At 30.9% G+C, this 19569-nt stretch overlaps 2 protein-coding genes and 1 non-coding gene across 3 annotated transcripts; 1 reads left to right on the forward strand and 2 right to left on the reverse strand.

Annotated features, from left to right (window-relative positions):
- The first annotated feature begins 267 nt into the window (after window positions 1-267).
- Window positions 268-2474, forward strand: LOC110616942 (cytochrome P450 86A22). The gene has a single exon (XM_021759479.2). It carries the CDS (start codon window positions 618-620, stop codon window positions 2238-2240), a length of 1623 nt encoding a protein of 540 aa, XP_021615171.1. The 5' UTR covers window positions 268-617; the 3' UTR covers window positions 2241-2474.
- An 11044-nt stretch (window positions 2475-13518) lies between these two features.
- On the reverse strand, window positions 13519-16578 carry LOC110608964. The gene is made up of 2 exons (XM_021748247.2): window positions 16363-16578; window positions 13519-15122 (listed from the first exon to the last, which is right to left on the reverse strand). The coding sequence occupies exons 1-2, from the start codon at window positions 16474-16476 to the stop codon at window positions 13860-13862; spliced, it is 1377 nt and encodes a 458-aa protein (XP_021603939.1). The 5' UTR covers window positions 16477-16578; the 3' UTR covers window positions 13519-13859.
- Window positions 16579-18789: 2211 nt separating this feature from the next.
- TRNAT-UGU lies at window positions 18790-18861 on the reverse strand. The gene has a single exon. It is a non-coding gene; the product is annotated as a tRNA-Thr (tRNA).
- Between the last annotated feature and the right edge of the window lie 708 nt (window positions 18862-19569).

Below are 19569 nucleotides of genomic sequence, written 5' to 3' on the forward strand. Positions count from 1 at the left end.
TTGATTTTCTATAAAAATGATATTAAATCTCCTCCACTACTCATATTAACATATATGCTTTTACTTCCTCTCTTCATTGAATGCAAGAATTAGAGGAGGAGGCTGCCGCTGACCTTTTCTGCAAAATTAGGTTAGCTAAGCGTCTTTTTTCTTTTAGAGATCGAAACGTAAAACTGTCTTCTCCTAGTTTTTATATAATTTTTGGAATTGAAATGGGCTGCACAGCTCTTTGTCAAAGCAGGGTGGTTTTGCGTTAATTGCTTCAACTACATCTGCTTGCATTTAATGGCCGTGTTTTTATTTGCATTGCTGATGAGCTAGGATTGAAGAGAGCGTTACACTTATAAAAAACGAAAATGAAATGAAAATTTTCAATAAGAGTCTGCTTCCCTTCTTTATTATTTGCTTCTCCCCTTCTCTATAAATCATTACGTTCTATTCAATCTTATCTCACACTGCTTTGCTCTCTTTCTTCTTCTTTAGTATCTCATCTGGGTTTTCTTTCTTCTCCTCCATTGTTAATGGTTTGGGCTTAGCTTCTTATTTTCTGATTTTCCAGGTTGAAAGTTACATTTCATCAAGCATTGTTATTTTTGTTATTTTATTCCGCCACCGTCATGGACGTCTCCTCCGCTTTTATCATTTTATCAGCTGTTGCCGCTTATTTGATTTGGTGGAAAGTCGTCTCCGGATCATTTACTGGTCCACGTGTATGGCCCTTATTGGGTAGCCTTCCTGGTCTCATCAAGAACGCCAATCGCATGCATGATTGGATCGCAGATAATCTCCGCTCCAGTGCTGGTACGTACCAGACTTGCACGTGTGCAGTGCCCTTTCTTGCCCGGAAGCAAGGTCTCGTGACAGTCACGTGCGATCCTAAGAATGTGGAGCACATCTTGAAGGCTAGGTTTGACAATTACCCTAAGGGTCCTACGTGGCAAGCCGCCTTTCATGATTTGCTCGGAGATGGTATCTTCAACTCTGATGGCGACACGTGGCTGTTTCAGCGCAAGACTGCCGCACTGGAATTCACCACCAGAACTCTGCGCCAAGCTATGGCTAGGTGGGTCAATCGAGCCATTAAGAATCGATTTTGTCCGATACTTGAGTCGGCTCAGCTCCGAGCCCAGCCAGTTGATCTTCAAGACTTGCTTCTCCGGCTCACTTTTGACAACATTTGCGGTTTGGCTTTCGGCAAGGACCCACAAACGCTATCCCCAGAGCTTCCCCATAACAGCTTCGCTGTGTCTTTTGACCGAGCAACAGAAGCCACGCTGCAGCGCTTCATTTTGCCTGAAATAGTGTGGAAGCTCAGGAAATGGCTTCGGCTAGGAATGGAGACCAGCTTGAGCCAGAGTCTTCAGCATATTGACACATACTTGTCTGACATCATTAATACACGCAAGCTTGAGTTGCTGAGTCAGCAAAACGGAGTTGGCAATGGGAACCCTCACGATGATCTGTTATCCAGGTTCATGAAGAAAAAAGAATCTTACACAGAAAAGTTCCTCAAGCATGTGGCTTTGAATTTTATCCTAGCTGGACGTGACACGTCATCAGTTGCACTGAGTTGGTTCTTTTGGTTGGTGAGTCAGCACCCAAGAGTGGAAAAGAAAATCCTCATCGAAATTTGCGGCGTTTTAATGGAGACACGTGGCAATGACGTTTCTAAATGGTTGAAGGAGCCATTGGTGTTTGAAGAAGTTGATCGATTGATTTATCTCAAGGCGGCATTATCAGAAACATTAAGGCTTTACCCTTCAGTGCCGCAGGACTCCAAACATGTAGTGACCGATGATGTTTTGCCGTCCGGAGTTCATGTCCCGGCAGGATCACTAATAACATACTCAATTTATGCGATTGGTCGCATGAAATTTATATGGGGAGAGGATAGCCTAGAATTCAAACCTGAAAGATGGTTATCAAAGGATGGTAAGAAATTTGAAGTGCATGATTCATACAAATTCGTGGCATTTAATGCAGGTCCAAGGATTTGTTTGGGCAAAGATTTGGCTTATTTGCAAATGAAGTCGATTGCAGCGGCAGTGTTATTGCGACACCGGCTATCAGTAATTGCAGGTCATCAAGTGGAGCAAAAAATGTCACTGACACTATTTATGAAGTATGGGCTAATGATGAATGTGCATCCAAGAGACTTGAGGCCTATAGTGGAAAGCATAAATAATGTTAAACCAACCAATCATCTTCTTCATCATGAGGTGGTGGCTACCGTTGCTTAAGGCGGCCGGTGGATTGATCAAGCTTAGCTTATATATGGTTTGTGAATAGGTTGCAGCATGGCTTGCTATGGCAGACTCCAAGTCATGTTATAAATCATGATTGGGGAGGTTTTCAATTCCTTACTATTGAAATAAATACAAGCTAGAGTATAAGGCTTTTGTAGAAAGTAGCTGAAATCTTTATGACGGTGTTGCTTTAAGTTAACTTTGGTCAATATACAAGTCTTTATAAAACATGTGCAAGTTATATACCATACTTCAATCATTAGTACTGCCTGGATTTGATGCCAAAATAATAAAACAGGAGAAGTAGTCAAATTAATCCAGGCTTTTTACAAAATAACTTATATTCCTCACATACAAAGAATTAAAATATAGGTAATTTTAGCACTTGCTTATAGATATCAATATATTCTATTTTTTTTAATTAAAATTACATAATAAAAATAAATTATTTTCTTGATGTAAAATAATTTTTATAAAAATTATTTTTTAAATATAAATTATTTTTCGAAAACCAACAAAAATGTAAACATTATTTAAGTACATAAATTACTTTTAACCGATTGAAGATAATTTTAATAAACTATAATATCTATATTAAAAAACTATTATTAATATTAGAGTTTGATTTTTTTTTCTATATGTCTCGTCATAATTAGAGGTAAATATTCAGTCGATTCAGTTTAAAATCAAATCGAATAAATCAAAAATCAAAATTTTAGTATTTATACAAATTAAATTGAACTGATTTTAATAAAAAACCGAATCGATCTGATTCGATTCGATTTGAATTTTTAATAAATTTTTTATTTTTCACGCTTTATATTTTAAAATTTAATTGAAATATTTTAATTTTAATATAATTTAATCTCTTTATATTATTGAAATTATTAAAAATAATATATTATTATCGCTAATCGATTCGATTCATTTTTTAATTTTTTCTAATCAAAACTTCATCGAATTGAAATAATCAAAATTTTTAAAATTAAAAATCAAACTGAATCGAAATATATAAAAAATTGAATCGAATTTTTAAATTAATTCGATTCAATCAGTTTTTTCAATTTAAATCGAATACTTCTCGCTCTAATCATAATTATTAAACCAATTATGCATTCTTTGAAATGGGAAAGAATGGCCAACAAAAACGAAATAAAGAAATTTTGGTGAAACGTTATAAACGGGATCTACTCAATAATGTAATGCTAAAGAACTCTTGTAAGAAATGGACCTTAATTTGTGCCCCTATATAGCTTAAGGACTTCCAAAATTAAACTATTTAATTTTTTTAATTTTTGTCATTTTTTTAACAAAAATACGTTCAACTAATGATTTATTTACACAACTCCAATGTCAACATTTTAATTCTAAATTAACGTTTTAAACCTCGTTAAATTAAACTAATTATTTCTAATTAGTTTAATTTAATTCATTTTAAAATCTCACAATTACATGTTAGGATTTAAACAATAGTATTTTTACAATGCTTATAAAATTATTGATTTAATACTACTAAAGCAATATATGGACAGTAATTTAAAATTATTATAAAAAAATTTATATATTAATATAAAAATTATTTTATATAATTTTAACTGTAAAAAAATGATTAAATCATTATTTTATACTTATTAGCTGAAATAGATATAACAGTTTTCAAACGGTTACTGTTAACTTATAACTATAGTTAAATTATATAAAATAATAATTTATGGTTATTACAGTTAAACAATTGTTATAAAATATGCCTTTGTTGAATCTTATTCGAGCGTTCTAGTGCAAGGCAAGAAATGGTGGATAAAAGGATAGCTGGAATTGAGTTAGATATTAGAGTGTGGTGTCAATGGTGTTGAAAAAATCGGTGTGGACAAGGGTATGAAGTTGCTCGCCTTAGATCAAATGGGTTTGCGTTGTAGAAATTGGGAGTTGGATATAACGTTTAGACCGAGAATGTATAGAGATCAGTTGTGGTGGAGTAAGATGTGATATTGCAATGTGAGAGTGATGGAGGTGGTCTTCTAAGCTCTTCGATCTAGGCCTTTTATCATTGAGAACATCTTATTGAGAAGAAGAGAGGGAGATGGTGACATGACACTTTTCTATTACTATTTATCTGTGGATTGGATGGAAGATGTAATTGCAAATAAATTATTAATTCGGAATATTTTATTAAAAATATAAGGGTAAAATGGTAGAAATAAGAAAGTTTGACATTTTACATTTTCTTAATTAGATATAATTTGATTTCTCATCTTCATCCTTTCATATCTGACTTTCTATATATATTTTTGTATTTTTTTTATTAAAATGAAGATTGAAAATTGAGAAAATAGAATTTTAAAACTCTCTGATTTATTAAAATGCACTTACCATTAAACTAAAACTGTAAGTGTATATATTTTTATATTTTAAAATAAAAAAAATAATAAATAAAATAAAACAATAAATAGTAACCATATTTGGTGATTAAATAGTAATATATTTAAAAATACCATGAAATAGATAAAAAATCTAAGCATATCACATAAGTAAAATAGGATTAGATAGTTCAATTTCTAAAATACAGATGAAACCATTATTAGTATTAAGGCCTAAGAATTAAATAATAAATTTTATTCAAATATATTCCTCCATGAACATCCCTTCATCCTCCTGCAATGTTTGACATTAAAAATTATTTGTTAATAAAAAAAATTGGTATAATTATTATCGATGGATCTAAATATTTGCACGTAAAATATTTATGGTAAAATAGAAACAAAAAAAATAAAATTTACGGATTAAATATTTTATATTTTAAAATATATGGAATACAAATTAATAATAAAACTGAGATACTAAAAATAATAATAAAACTTACCAAAATATGGTAATTAATAGCATTTTATTTATCGGACCACAAATAAATGGTAGTTGAATAATATTAAAAAAAAAAATTTATAATTTAATATCTGGATATTATTATTATTAACAAATCAGTCCCTATATTTTTAGAAACCTATTAAAACATTTTTATCTTTTCTCTCCGTCAATAAAATAGTCATTCTGTCCTTTTTTCCGTTAAAAATAGATAAAGGACGAGCGAGAAAATTTTTAAAATTCAATTTTGCCCTCAAATAAAATCTCTTATTTAGTCCTTGGATATTGTTACTATTAACAAGTCAGTCCCTACATTTTCAGAAATCTATTAAAACGTTCTTATCTTTTTTCATATCTATTAAAACGTCCTTATCATTTATTTCCGTCAATGAAATAGTCCCTATTTTTTCTCATATCTATTAAAACGTCCTTATCATTTATTTCTGTTAGCGAAATAGTCCCTCCTTATCATTTCTTTTCGTCAACGAAATAGTCACTCCCTATATTTTCAGAAATCTATTAAAACGTTCTTATCTTTTTTCATATCCATTAAAACATGCTTATCGTTTCTTTTCGTCAACGAAATAGTCCCTATCTTTTCTCACATCTATTAAAACGTCCTTATCGTTTCTTTCCATCAACAAAATAGTCCCTCCTCCACCTCCTCCAAAAAGAAGAAAAAAAAAAAGAAGAAGAAGATGATGATGATGAAGGAGAAGAAGAAGAAGAAGAAGAAGAAGAAGAAGAAGAAAAAGAAGAAAAAAGGAGAAGAAGAAGAAGGAGAAGAAGAAAAAGAAGCAAAAGAAGAAGCAAAAGAAGGAGGAAGAATCGATGAAAAAGGAGGAGGAGGAGGAGGAGGAGGAGGAAGAGGAAAAGAATGGGGGTAATTTGGTCTTTTACTATATTTTTAACAGCAAAAACAGACGGAATGACTATTTTATTGACGGAGAAAAAAGATGAGGACGTTTTAATAGGTTTCTGAAAATGCAAATACTGACTTATTAATAATGGCAATATTCAGGGACTAAATTATAAATCTCCAAAAAAAAACTTATTGGTTATTGATACTACATCAGACTCGTTCAAAATTGGCAGTAAACTGTCACAATAAAATTAGACTACGTGATAAGAATCTGGTAAACCAACATGTGGTCCCACCCCATAGAAGGGAAGGTCTAGACGACAATGATGTCCGGATCCAATGAGAAAAAGGAGATCCGGGCGCTTCAGGACAAATCGGTCTCAGATCAGACAATACTCGTCTTCGTAACTTTAGGGTGAGACTCCATAAGAAAATTATCATCAACAGTTATAATTTAGCATATTTGTTTCACGCCTTTGATCCGTTGTTGTGGGTACCCACCATCTCACTTTCTCTATCTTGCAAGATTAGCCAATCACAGAACAACTTCATTTTGGTCATGTCATCAGTTTATTTTCAGCTATATCATTTGGTTCCGTTGCCGAAAAATCCATTGAATTCACTTTATTCATTTGGATTAAAATCAATCTTCTATCTCTTTTCTCTTAAAAAAAAATCTCTCTTTTATCTTCAGAAATGGTCAAAAATTTACAAGCTGTTGCTAAAGTTGCTACCGATGAGGATGTTATCGTTTCTTCCACTCTTGACAATAGACAAAACACACACTCTATGGTCAATGAGCCAGATTTCAACAATCTGAGCATCGAGCAAATGCTCCAATACGTCAGAAGGTTGCAAGTTATTTTTGAGCAATACAAAGCAGGAAGAGGCGTCACTCATGGCTCCCAGAGAGAAGGAAGAAGTTTTCGTAGGGACCTCAAAGACTTGAATAGAGGCAATCTAGACTCAGTCCAAATGGAAGGACAAGTTTGAGGAAGAGGAGCCATCAGATAATGTTCCTAAGGACGCTGACTGGAAGCTGCTATGGGCTGCCCAAAGGTGCCAGGAAGGATGGAAAGAGGAAAAAAGGATGGGTCAGAAGTAAGGCCAAAAGCCAGAGGAGCAAAGATATGAGAAAGACCACAGAAGTTACCCGGACTCCCAAGGAAGGAATGGCTGGGGTAACTATAGGAAATATAACTCATTGAGTGACTCACGAACACATATTCTAATATGGATTAGGAAAAATGACAAAAATATTAGGTGGCCTCTCAAACTCAAGTCTAAAAAAGCTAGAAAATAAGACAGGATTAAGTACTGTAGTTTTCATGAAGACTATGGACATACAACGGCGAAGTGTCAGCATCTGAAAGATGAGATCGAGAGATTAATAAGAAACGACGCACTTTGAAGGTTCATTAGAAAGAGTAGAAGAGATAGGAGAATCAAGCGCGAGTTAACAATTTTTGAAACCACCCATGACAGTGAACTTATGGGGATTACTCATGTATTTGCAGGAGGATCGAGTAGTAATAGGGATGACAATAAGGATGAGATCGAGAGATTAGTAACAAAAGACACACTTTGAAGGTTCATCAGAAAGAGTAGAAGAGATAGGAGACTCAAGCGCGAGTTAACAATTTTCGAAACCACCCCTGACAGTGAACTTATGGGAATTACTCATGTATTTGTAAGAGGACCGAGCATTAATAGGGGTGACAATAAGGAGAATATCACAGATATCCAACTCCTGAGTCAAATTTTGAGTCTTAAAAACAGTCAAGTCAGACAACCGAGTCTTTTATTTTATCCTTGGAGAAATATTTGTGATTTATGGTAATGTTATAAAACCAGAATGCATTCTTCAAGCTTCTTTTTTTATAGGAAAATTAGAATCATTGGATGAATGAAAGCATGGAGACAAGAACATAGGCCATAAGGCAATTGTCAGGCCATCCGAGTATGGGTCTCAAAGATAATCTAGGCATGGGTCCTAAAGATAATCTAGGCATAGGTCCTGCATTATAATCTGGGCGTTGGTCCACGAAAATAAATTCATAAAAGGCCACAAGGCGATCTGAATATGGGTCCCACATATAATCCGGACATGAGTCCCGCATTATAATCTGGGCATTGATCTATGGAAACAAATTCATAAAAGGCCAAAAGGCCATCTGGGCATGGGTCTTGCATTATAATCCAAGCGTTGATCCATGAAAACAAATTTATAAAAGGCCACAAGGCCATCCGAGTATAGTCCCGCATATAATCCAGGCATGGATCTCGCATTATAATCGGGGCGTTGGTCCACAGAAACAAATTCATAAAAGGCCACAAGGCCATCCGGACATGGATCCCGCATTATAATCTGCGCGTTGGTCCATAGAAATAAATTCATAAAATGCCATAAGGCCATTCAAGCATAGGTCCTTCATAATAAGGCATTTGATGCTAGGCTGCAAGACCTTCTTGGTGTTAGTCTCAAGAAGTTTTTAAGGCATTTTATGCCAGGCCGCAAGGTGGGTATACACCAGGCTAGAAGACCGAGTGTTAGTCCCGAGAAGTTTCTAAGGCAATTCATGCTAGGCCGCAAGTCAGGTATACGCCAGGCTAGAAGACTGGGTGTTAATCTTGAGAAGTTTCTAAGGCATTCGATGTTAGGCTGCTAGGCGAGTATACGCCAAGCCAAAAAACTGGGTGATAATTCCGAGAAGTTTCTAAAGCATTTTCATGCCAAGCCTCAAGGCGGGTATATGCCAGGCTAGGAGACCGGGTGTTAGCCCCACTCACAAGAAGTTTCTAAGGCGTTTGATACTAGGTCGCAAGACGGGTATACGCCAGGCCGACCTAATGAGGTATTAGTCCCGCTTCACAAGAAGCTCGCAGAGGCATTTGATGCCAGAAAGCTCGTCAGGCTAGAGAAAGTCTGGAAGTATGCTAGGACTGAAAAATGCCCGGAAGCTCAACAAAGCTGAAAAAAGCCAAGGACCTCGCAAGGGCTAGAAAAATGCTCGTAAAGGTTAGAAAAGGCCAAGGAGCTCGTAAGAGCTAGAAAAATGCTTGGAAGCTGGCAAAGGCATTTGATGCTAGAAAACTCATCAGGGCTAAAGAAAGCCCAAAAGCTCACAAAAGTTAGAAAAATGCTCAGAAGTTCGCAATGGCATTTGATGCCAGAAAGCTCATCAAGGCTAGAGAAAGCCCGAAAGCACGCTAGGGTTAGAAAATGTCTAGAAGGTTGACAAGGCTGGAAAAGGCCAAAGAGTTCGCAAGGGCTAGAAAAATGCCCATAAAAGCTAAAGAAGGCTAAGGAGCTCATAAGGGCTAGAAAAATACTTGAAAGCTGGTAAAGGCATTTGATGCCAGAAAGCTCGTTAAGGTTAAAGAAAGTTTGGAAGCTCGACAAGACTGGAAAAGGCCAAGGAGCTCGCAAGGCCTAGAAAAATGCCCGTAAAAGCTAGAAAAGGCTAAGGAGCTCATAAGGGCTAGAAAAATACTCGAAATCTGGCAAAGGCATTTGATGCTAGAAAGGTCGTCAGAGCTAAAGAAAGCCCAGAAGCTTGCAAGGGCTAAAAAATGCCCAGAAGCTCGCAAAGACACTTGATGCCAGAAAGCTCGTTAGGATTAGAGAAAGCTTAAAAGCATGCTAGGGCTAAACAAAGCTTGGAAACTCGACAAGGCTGAGGAGCTCACAAGGGCTAGAAAAATGTCCAGAAACTCATTAAGGCTAGAAAAAGCCAAGGAACTCACAAGGGCTGGAAAAGACTTGGAAACTTGTCAAGGCATTATTACATTACTCGGATCAATTTTTGTCAAGACAAGATCTTAAACCTAACTGGTTGGCAGGACAAGTAGAAAGAAAACAAGGACATCATGCACTCAATCCGGACAAACAGACCACATGATCCAGATCATGAAGACAATTGTCACCTTCGTGTTATTGTAAGGTCAAGTACCATGTACATTATTATTATAGGTTATAGGAAGTAAATATGTTAATTAGGAAGTAAATATTGATAGATAGATCAATTACTTAATTTTAGGATTGTATAATCATAGATTTGATTTTTCTTCATGTTTAGATACCGTCTCTTATGTATAAATAGATTGTAATCTCTACTATGAAATATAACAACAAAATATTATATTTCTACAATTATAAAGACATTTTATCTATAATAAATAAAGATGGAGCATTTGTTTTATCACTTTGTAAAGACATTAAATTGATAAAACATCCTTAAATGTTGAGTCTGTTCAAGTTATTAAGTGTGAGACACTTGGTAGTAAAATCTTGAAATTTTAAAGAACAACATTCTAAACTTCTCTAGTCAAACGTTGTCATGGGAGCGATATTAAATTAAGACTAGTATGATCTCTGTGAGATGATTATATTTTACGGGTCATAAGATATTGATATCAATTAGAGAACATAAATACAAGTTAAAAACGTTGTATTTAGAAATGATCCACTTATGAGAACACTACATGGTTGAAAGTCATAAGTGTTTCTCAAGGGATACTTGTATTTAAAGTCTTTAGACCGAAACTTTAACAATTAAAAAAAATAATAACTTTAATTTTTTTGTTTTATGAAACTTGCTATATTTTGAGCCAAATTTCAATAATAAACTCTATGATATCTTTTTTTTTATCTCTTATTTTCCTTATAAAAAAAAAAATTAGTCACATATAATTGAATTTCAAATAGCAATCTCTAACGAAACAAAGTATTAAAAAAATATTTATTGAATCAAAAAGTTTCAATACTTTTTTATTTTTTCACACTTACAACAAGATTTTTTAATTTTGTATAACAAAATCTAACCTTTTTAATTCTTTGCAATTATAGTCAGAATATAAAATTAATTTTGACCAATTTAAATCAAGTACAATCAGCAACCTCAAAATCACAATATGCAACAACCAGAGAATTAACATCATCACATATACCATATACAACAGACCCATTTCCATTAGCACTCTACAATAACACTAATTACAACAACTCCTTCACTATCTGCAGCATCTCTAGAAGCCCATCACAAGCAATTGGTCCTATTGTCAAAGATAAATGTATTGAATTTAAATTGATTAAAATAAATTTTGTGGTCCGACTATAATCAATTAATTGAAAATATAAGATCTTATTATATAAAATTAGAAAAATCATGTTATAAGTGTGAAAAAATGCAAAGTACTGAATTTTTTTATTCAGTAAATATTTAAAAAATTGTAATTAAATATTAAGAAAAAATCTAATTTTAAAAACTCAAAATTTGCAAAATTAAAAACCAAAATTTAAGAAAAAGATGTCAGAATTACACAAGTTCCAGTAGTATTATAATTATAATATCAATAATAATATATACAAATAAAAGATAGGTAGATTTTTAGTATAACAATACATTTTTTTTGTTAGTTATAGAAATAAGTTAGATTTTATATTCACAGATTTAATCTGTTCATAAATACATCTGAATAAATTTAAGAGATTGTAAATTTTATTTTTTAAAATTTTTTGTTAAAAAAAATAAATTAAATTTTAAAATGAAATAAGATAGGACAAGATAACCCTTATCTATAGATGAAAATAAACTACTAATATGTATTCAATCATGTACTTTTTAGATAATCCTATTATTGATCCTACTTGCTTTTATATTATACTAAATTTTTAAGACGTGTGTTGCATATTAACTCGTTTATGTATATCGTAATTTTTTATATATTTATTTTATTAATTTTTATATTATTATTATTAATTTTAAATCTATTAAATTTAATTATTCATTATCATAATAAATTTATTAATATAGTTGACTCTTAATTAATATTGACTACATTAAATTTTTATATTTCATTTAATTAAAACTATTATTTTTAACTAATCATATGAATTTTATAGGTATATTTTAATCAATTAAAGCTATCATTTAATCAATTAAATTAATTTTATTATATTAATTTTACTTACAACTAAATTTAAAATTCATTAAAATTTCAAAATTAATTAAATTAATTTTATTATATTAATTTAAAAAAATATATTTTAAAAGATTTTAAAGTTCCGCTATCAAAATTAGCTTTTTCAATGCACCTATAAATAGAACTCAACCTGAAATGGATGGAGATTTTCTCCATTTTCAAGCAGAGACGAGCGTAAAGAAAAAATCTTTGATATTTTTAATTTTATTCCTCTTAAAACCCTTAAAAACTCATGATTTTATCTTTAATTTTAAAGAATCAAGTCTGGATTTTTGAGGTTTTAGCATTTGAAACTCTTAAGAGTTCATCTCTTTTTCTTCTTGAAATTTTTTATCGTTGCAATCGTTTTTCTTCAAAACGTAAGTTTGAATTATAATTTTATTAAATATCAATTAAATTATTTATTAAAATTTATTTTTTTTTCAAGAAATAAATTTGAATTATAATTTTATTAAATATCAATTAAATCATTTATTAAAATTTAATTTTTTTTAATAATTTTAAATTACTGTTAAATTATTATTTTAATAGTGTTAAGACAATAACATTATAACTATTATTCCGATACTGTTATATAAACACTAAAATATATTGGTGGTATTTTTTTTTAACTTTTCCCTAATATAAATTAACAACAAATACTGAAGAAAGCTTCCCAGCCTTCTTCAGCAGCCGAGCTCCTAACAAGGCAGTTCGATGTCAAAGTTTCAAGCTCTCTCCGAAGAAATTACCCTTTCTATATGTAGTCCACGCCACGGTTTCAAGAGTTCTGTTTTTCTTTTTATAGTCTTTGCACAAATAAGACTGTAATTAACTAAACTAAGATGATGAAATTATATAAAATTTTAAAATTTATTAACATAAAAATGACTTTTTTTAATAATATAAGATATAAAATTATGAAAAAAATTACATGTATACCAAAATTATAAGAGGTGCAATAACTTAAGCTTATCAATGTTATTCGTCTGGAGTTGATAAAAGTTTTTTTCACTTTTTTATGACTAAAATTTTATTTTTACATACTAAATTTAAAAATATAATTAAATTATTATTAAAATCATAATAATTTTGACAAAATAATCAATCTTATATAAATTTTATTCAAATACACTCACAATTGATATGATTTCAAAGATCAGTTTTATAAAATTAAAATTAATTAAATTAAGATGATAAAAATTATATAAATTTCAAAAAATATATAAATAGATATTTTTTAATATAAATATGACTTTTTTTTAATTATATAGAATATAAAATTATGAGCAACGCAACGACTTGCGCTTGTCGATGCTACTCGTCCCGAGTTGATAAAAGCTGTTTTTTTTTTTTTTTCTTTTCAAATAAAAGACGCAAATCATTAGAAGCAACTTTTTCCATTAATGCCATGTCCTAATTCAAGCATCATAATGGTCCCTCCAAGGCTCCACCAAGATCACCATGTCTAACAAAGTTCTCGCAACCATCAACAGTGTTATTCACCATTTTCTGCGTAAAAAATTATACTGGTTCAACCATGTAAAACTAACACTGAGAACAAGGACAACAGCCAACTTGGAAGAGTTCTACAAAGTCAATCTCCATCTTCTTTGACACTATTCATCCTCTTTAATATTACATATGAGTTATGGGTACAAAACAAAAATATGTAACATACGCTGTTAGTTCCTCTTTCTACCTAAAGAAATATAATACAGTCTACCTGTCCTGAGCAAGCTAAAAAGTGCAAAATATTATCAACTGTCAATGTTTTCAGGTCAAGGACTAAAAAACAGCCTTCATTTCAGAGTTGGTTCATTCCTTTCACACCACCCTAATAATTCACTGTAATTGGCTCCAGCATGGTCTATGTTTGCAGCCAATGGTATCGCTGGGAGGGACCAGGAGATGCAATTAAATACTAGCTACCCGACACCCGGTTGCATCACAGGGAAGGACCAGTTCTTGCTAACTCCATCCTCCTTCACAAAATCACTTTCACTTCCCTTAGCCCACAAGTCTGGACCAGTATTAGGCTTATGGGAATCTTCTCCATCGGCATTATCAAAGTTGAATTCTTTAAGAGAGCCAAGAGTTATGGACCGATTCTTCTGATGTCCTGGGGCCTTGTCCCCATCAGTTGAAGCTATCTCCGGCATGTCATTAGATGTTTCGCCAACACAGGACTCAAAATTATTCACTATTTCAGTAGAGATTATTTCTCTTGCAGCTGTTGTTACATTATCGATAGAAAGTGGCATGATTTTTACACGAGATGATGGCTTCTGTTCTGCACATCTCAAGACATCTTGAGCAGTTAATTCAAAAGAGACTCTGCCGTCAGTAACTTCATCATTCTGGTTTCTATTGTTGGAATGTGATTGTGATATAACATCAGATAAATGATGATCCGGAGGAAAGCTGCAAGATGTAGGCGTTGCAGCATCTGGGGTCAAAGTTCCTGAACCTTCACATGATCCCCATTCATGAGTGGAGAAGTTATCAAGGTTCAAGAGTTTTGGAGGGTCGGCCATTCGGAACTCAAGAAAGTGAGAGCCAGCAGCAGCAAATTCACCATCGGGGAAAGGAGATGATGTGCCAGATCCAGATATGACTGATCTAGGTGAAATCAACTGGCCAACGGGGCTTCCAGGATAAAATTGGTAAGGTTGAATTTCATAGTTTGATAATGGGAATTGCAGACCAGCCTCACCATTCCTCACACTGGGGTGAAGTAGCTGAGCAAAAGGTACCTCAGGTGAGGATGGTGTAGTCAAGTGTACAGACTCAGGAGGAGGAGTGAAAGGAGCAGTTGATGGTTCAGTGGTGAAAGTTGAGAATACAGGTGGTGACACTAACTGGGTTTCATAGGCATAAGGGCCAATAGCAAAAATGGAGGCAGGCCCACTGGGAGAATAAATATTGGCGGATACAGAGGTGAGTGACAGTACACCGACTGGTGACTGTGAAGCAGAAGGAAATTCCGATTGAAGGAAAGATGCAGGAGATGAGGGAGGGGCAACAAAGGGAATCGTTATGGAAGGTTCTTGGGTTGGATTTTCGGCCACAGAAGTATCATTTCCAGGGACAGACGTTTCAGGAACAAGGGCTGCATGCCCAATTCTCTTTCTGTGTCCATGATATCCAAAACACCAGTATACATTCCAACAGCTTCCCCATCTTCTCTTCTGCATATGAAAAATAACATGAAAAAATTTATTGCAATAAAATCACATTTCAAGCACTTCTATGCCTGCTAATTTGGTAATTGAGCCTTCAAAGAATTTTCGTTGACATAAAAGAAAAACACAATTAAAGATCTTAGTCCTTGGCTGCTCAAGTGAAGTCTATCAGGCACTACAAGAAAAATATTCCAAAAGAGCCTGATAAATGAAAAATGACAATTAAATTAGAAGCATATCTCAAAGATCAGTGCAATTAAAGATAATTGTAGGAACTCCTCCCTATCACAACATAGCATACAGTACCGTCTAAGATAAAGCAAATCTTCCCAGATTATTTATGTAGTTACTGAATATATAGAGATATCTTGATAATCATCTTCAAATTAAATTACAAGCACAATTGCTACAGTAAACAGTATCTCTCTCCTTGCTTTTTCTTTCTTCTCTTCTCTATCAAAATCTCCCATCATTATGTTAGGAAAAAAATTCTTTCATCATTAGATCTGTTATTCCCGCATCATATTTCAGTATCCTCAAGGGCAGATTTCATGAGATTTTAAATGGATCATAGATGACATCACGTTCTCACTCCACAATGAATCTTTTTACACTTTTCCCATCTTCTCTAGGCCATTTGCATGCTAAAATAACCTTATTTATTAGCAGACAGCTAGACACCAAAATTAATACTAGACTCGCAATACTACTCTAGCAGCAAGAAGGGAAAATACATTCACTTTTCTGCAAGCTAAAATATCAACAACAATAAGAAACAATAAAACGAAGAAAAGATATTTCCTGTGATAAATTTAACAGATCATCACCAGTTTATTCAACTATATACTGTACAGAAGCTTTTGCTTTACCTTCAAAAGCTAAACACCTCATGCTAAAGCCTAAAGCAACATGCTTTCTTCTATCAGAAGTCAACCTTTGAACATTAAAGAAGGTTTAATCATCATTATATTATTCCTGAAGCACTTCACTACTTTGAAAGCAAAATCTACATCAACTTTTGCTTCCGAAATAAATAAATAAACAAAAAGCGCTTAGCTGAAACCAACACCAGATTATACCACAATCAATCAACAAAACCAATCACCTATAGATCCCCAAACTCCAAAATTTAAAACCACCACTGAATTTATTGCATTAATTTTACCAAAAATATTAATGAACGAAACTAGAATAACCAAATCAAAGGCATAAATCAATAACAATAATAACAATAAAACTGAAGTACCTGAACCATGTCTTGAGGAGCACGATTCTCCGCGGAAGCGATCGCGGAGGCCGCAGCGTTTATGGTGTCGAAAGCGTTGCTGGAAGGTCTTGAATCTCCATTAACGGCTCTCATCTGAATAATATTTCCAGGAAAACGGGGAATTTTCTCGAGAAAATGAAATGAAAATGGAAATCCGAGGTTTTGTTTTAGCGAATTTTATTTTATATATATAAAAAATTGTATACACTGTTTCATAAGTGGAAGTAAAGCACAGACTTAATTCTCTACGTAAATATCAACGACCGCACTTACCACTTTACCCTTATCGTACTTGCTATTTAAACTATTTAATTTATTTCTAATAATAATAATAATAATAATTTATAAGAGTGACAGTTCACTTTTAATTTGAGGTGATGATACGAATTTGATTTAAAATTAAATTGAATAAATTAAAAATTAAAATTTTAGTATTTATAAAAATTAAATTGAATCGATTTTAATTAGAAATTAAATTAAATTAAATCGATCTAATTCAGTTTGGTTCAATTTGATTTGATTAATTTTAATTTTTAATAAATTTTTTATTTTTATATTTTATTTTTAATATTTTAAAATTTAATTAAAATATTTTAATTTTAATATAATTTAATTTCTTTATGAAAAAATATATTATTATCACTAATCGATTCGATTTAATTTTTTTAATTTTTTTCTGATCAAAATTGAAATAAATTGAAATAACCGAAATTTTTAAAATTAAAAATCAAATAAAATTGAAATAAATAAAAAATCAAATCAAATTTTTAAATTAATTCAGTTTTATCGATTTTTTTTATTTAAATCAAATTTTTATTTTTAATAAAAAATTAGATGAAATGATTATTTTATTAATGAAAAAATATAATAATATTTTAATAAATTTAAAAATATAAAATTTATTTATTAATAATAATAATAATAATATCTAAAAATTAAATAATAAATTTTCTTTATAAAAAAATTATCCTAATAACTAATGAAGTGAGATGTGAGGGTAGTTTTGTCCAATAAAAGTTTAAAAAATTGAATTGTTTTTATTATTTATTATTAATTAGAAATGAGTGCACGTGTGTGTGGAAGCATCCACTTCTTGAAAGCTTTCGTGTGCACATCGCCTACTGCACCCGGTCAGCGGACCCCACTCCCCCAACCTCCTTTATTCTTCCTGGGAAAGTTTTGCTTAAACTGGTCTAAGTAGTGTGTACATAAAATATCATATATTTATATTATAAATTTAATTTAAATAAAAATAAATTTTTCTATTTTTCCATTTTTACGGGGCATTTTTAACTAACCTCTTCCTTTCTCCTCCTGCTTCCTCTTCCTTTTTATTCTTTTTATCCTTTCTTTTTTCTTTAAATAAAATTATTATTTGTATAAAAATTTTAATTAATTAAACTCTTAATTTTATAAAATAAATTAAAACATTTTTTAAATTTTAAAAATTTACTAATTAATTACTTTATTAATTTTAATCATTAAATATTTTAAAATATTTTTAATATAAAAAATTAATTAATAAATATTTTTATAAAATTAAAAAATTAACTAACAAATTTTTTATACTATTAAAATTAAATAATAAAACATTTTTTACTCATATAAACAGAATAATTGATTAATAAATTTTTTAAAAATTTATAAATATTTTAATATATTTTTTAAAACTCATAAACCTACTAATGAATTTATTCATATCACAACAATTAACTACTTTCTCTTTTTCATAATTTTTATTTACTCTGATTTTTCACACATACAAAAGAAAAAGTAATTTTTTATTAATTTTCTAATTAATTCATATTAAAAATATTAAATTTTATTAAATATCAATAAATTTATGAGAAATTTTATTAAAAATAAAATGAGATTAAAAAAATTATAATATTCAATTTATATATTATTATAATATAAAAAAATAAATAATAATTTAAAATAATAAAAAGAAAAAAATTAAGAAATAGTAAAATTTTCCTTTTTATATTACATTATATTTTTAATATTTGAATTTTATTATAATTAATGAATTAATTTTAATATTATTAAAATTAAATATTTAAATATATATATATACTTATTTCATCCAATAAGCCGCATTTTTATCCACTTGTTTACAAAGCTATAGTTATATGAGATATAAAACATTCAAATACCCAGAATTACAACTCCGATGCTTAAATACTAGAATTGTAATTCTACCAAAACTTTTTTATTGTAGTTTTGGAAATTTAAACATTTTTACATTATCAGAGTATTGAATTATATTAATAAATAATAATTGAATGAAATAAAAATAATTAAAATTTATTAAATGTGAATCGTAAATTAATATTTAGTTTTAAAAAATTCCAAATTATAAGAAATTTAAATCATTTTATTTAATAGAACATCAACTTTGAACATTGCCCTCACGCAGGATCGAACTGCGGACCTTCAGTTTACAAGACTGACGCTCTACCACTGAGCTATAAGGGCAATTTGAATTTTCTTTTGTTTTTTTTTAAATATAAGGTATATTTTAAAATATTGTTGACAACCGTAAAAATTACTATTAAATCAATGAATTTTAAAAATATTTACTAATTCTGAATTCTAATTAAAAAATTTAATATTATTTTAAAATATAACTATTTAATTATCCTATTATAGTTCCGATGAGGAAGCGAGAGAGAAACTGCTCCATTGTTGTCTTCAGAAGTTACCATCTAACAGATAAAGAAATGGCCGGAGTTGCTCATCAATGGCCAAGTTATGTACCAAAGTGGTGCAAATTAGACAAGAGAATTGTGAAAATAACCCATAATTCACTACCAGAAAAGGTCACGTGTATATTTCTAATTTATCCATGCAAAGTGCAAACAACTTAGTCCAACTGGAACTGAATCTTGATGGCATTGATCAAGAGTATAATAATTTGCAGTAATTTTTTCTTCCTTATCATTTTAACAATTGGTTTATGTATTAATTATATAAAATAGCGGACTCATACTATAATTTCTCGCAACTATTTCTTATAATTTTTTCTTAGACCTTATTCAATATGAACTCAAAATATATAAACATGGATTCATGTGATTTTATTATAGAGGGATCCAATTTTATGTATTTTGAATTCATAGAGATAAAATGTAAATAAATCTTTCCTCTATTTGGAAATTTTTAGATAAACCAAATTTATATAAA

Source organism: Manihot esculenta, chromosome 1, assembly GCF_001659605.2.
Source record: "Manihot esculenta cultivar AM560-2 chromosome 1, M.esculenta_v8, whole genome shotgun sequence".
Classification (NCBI taxonomy): Eukaryota; Viridiplantae; Streptophyta; class Magnoliopsida; order Malpighiales; family Euphorbiaceae; genus Manihot; species Manihot esculenta.

Coding starts and splice junctions, on each gene's coding strand:
- LOC110616942 (XM_021759479.2), top strand. CDS start 618: ATGGACGTCTCCTCCGCTTTTATCATTTTATCAGCTGTTGCCGCTTAT.
- LOC110608964 (XM_021748247.2), bottom strand. CDS start 16,476: ATGAGAGCCGTTAATGGAGATTCAAGACCTTCCAGCAACGCTTTCGAC. Junction 15,123..16,362: donor CTCCTCAAGACATGGTTCAG/GTACTTCAGTTT, acceptor TTTCATATGCAG/AAGAGAAGATGGGGAAGCTG.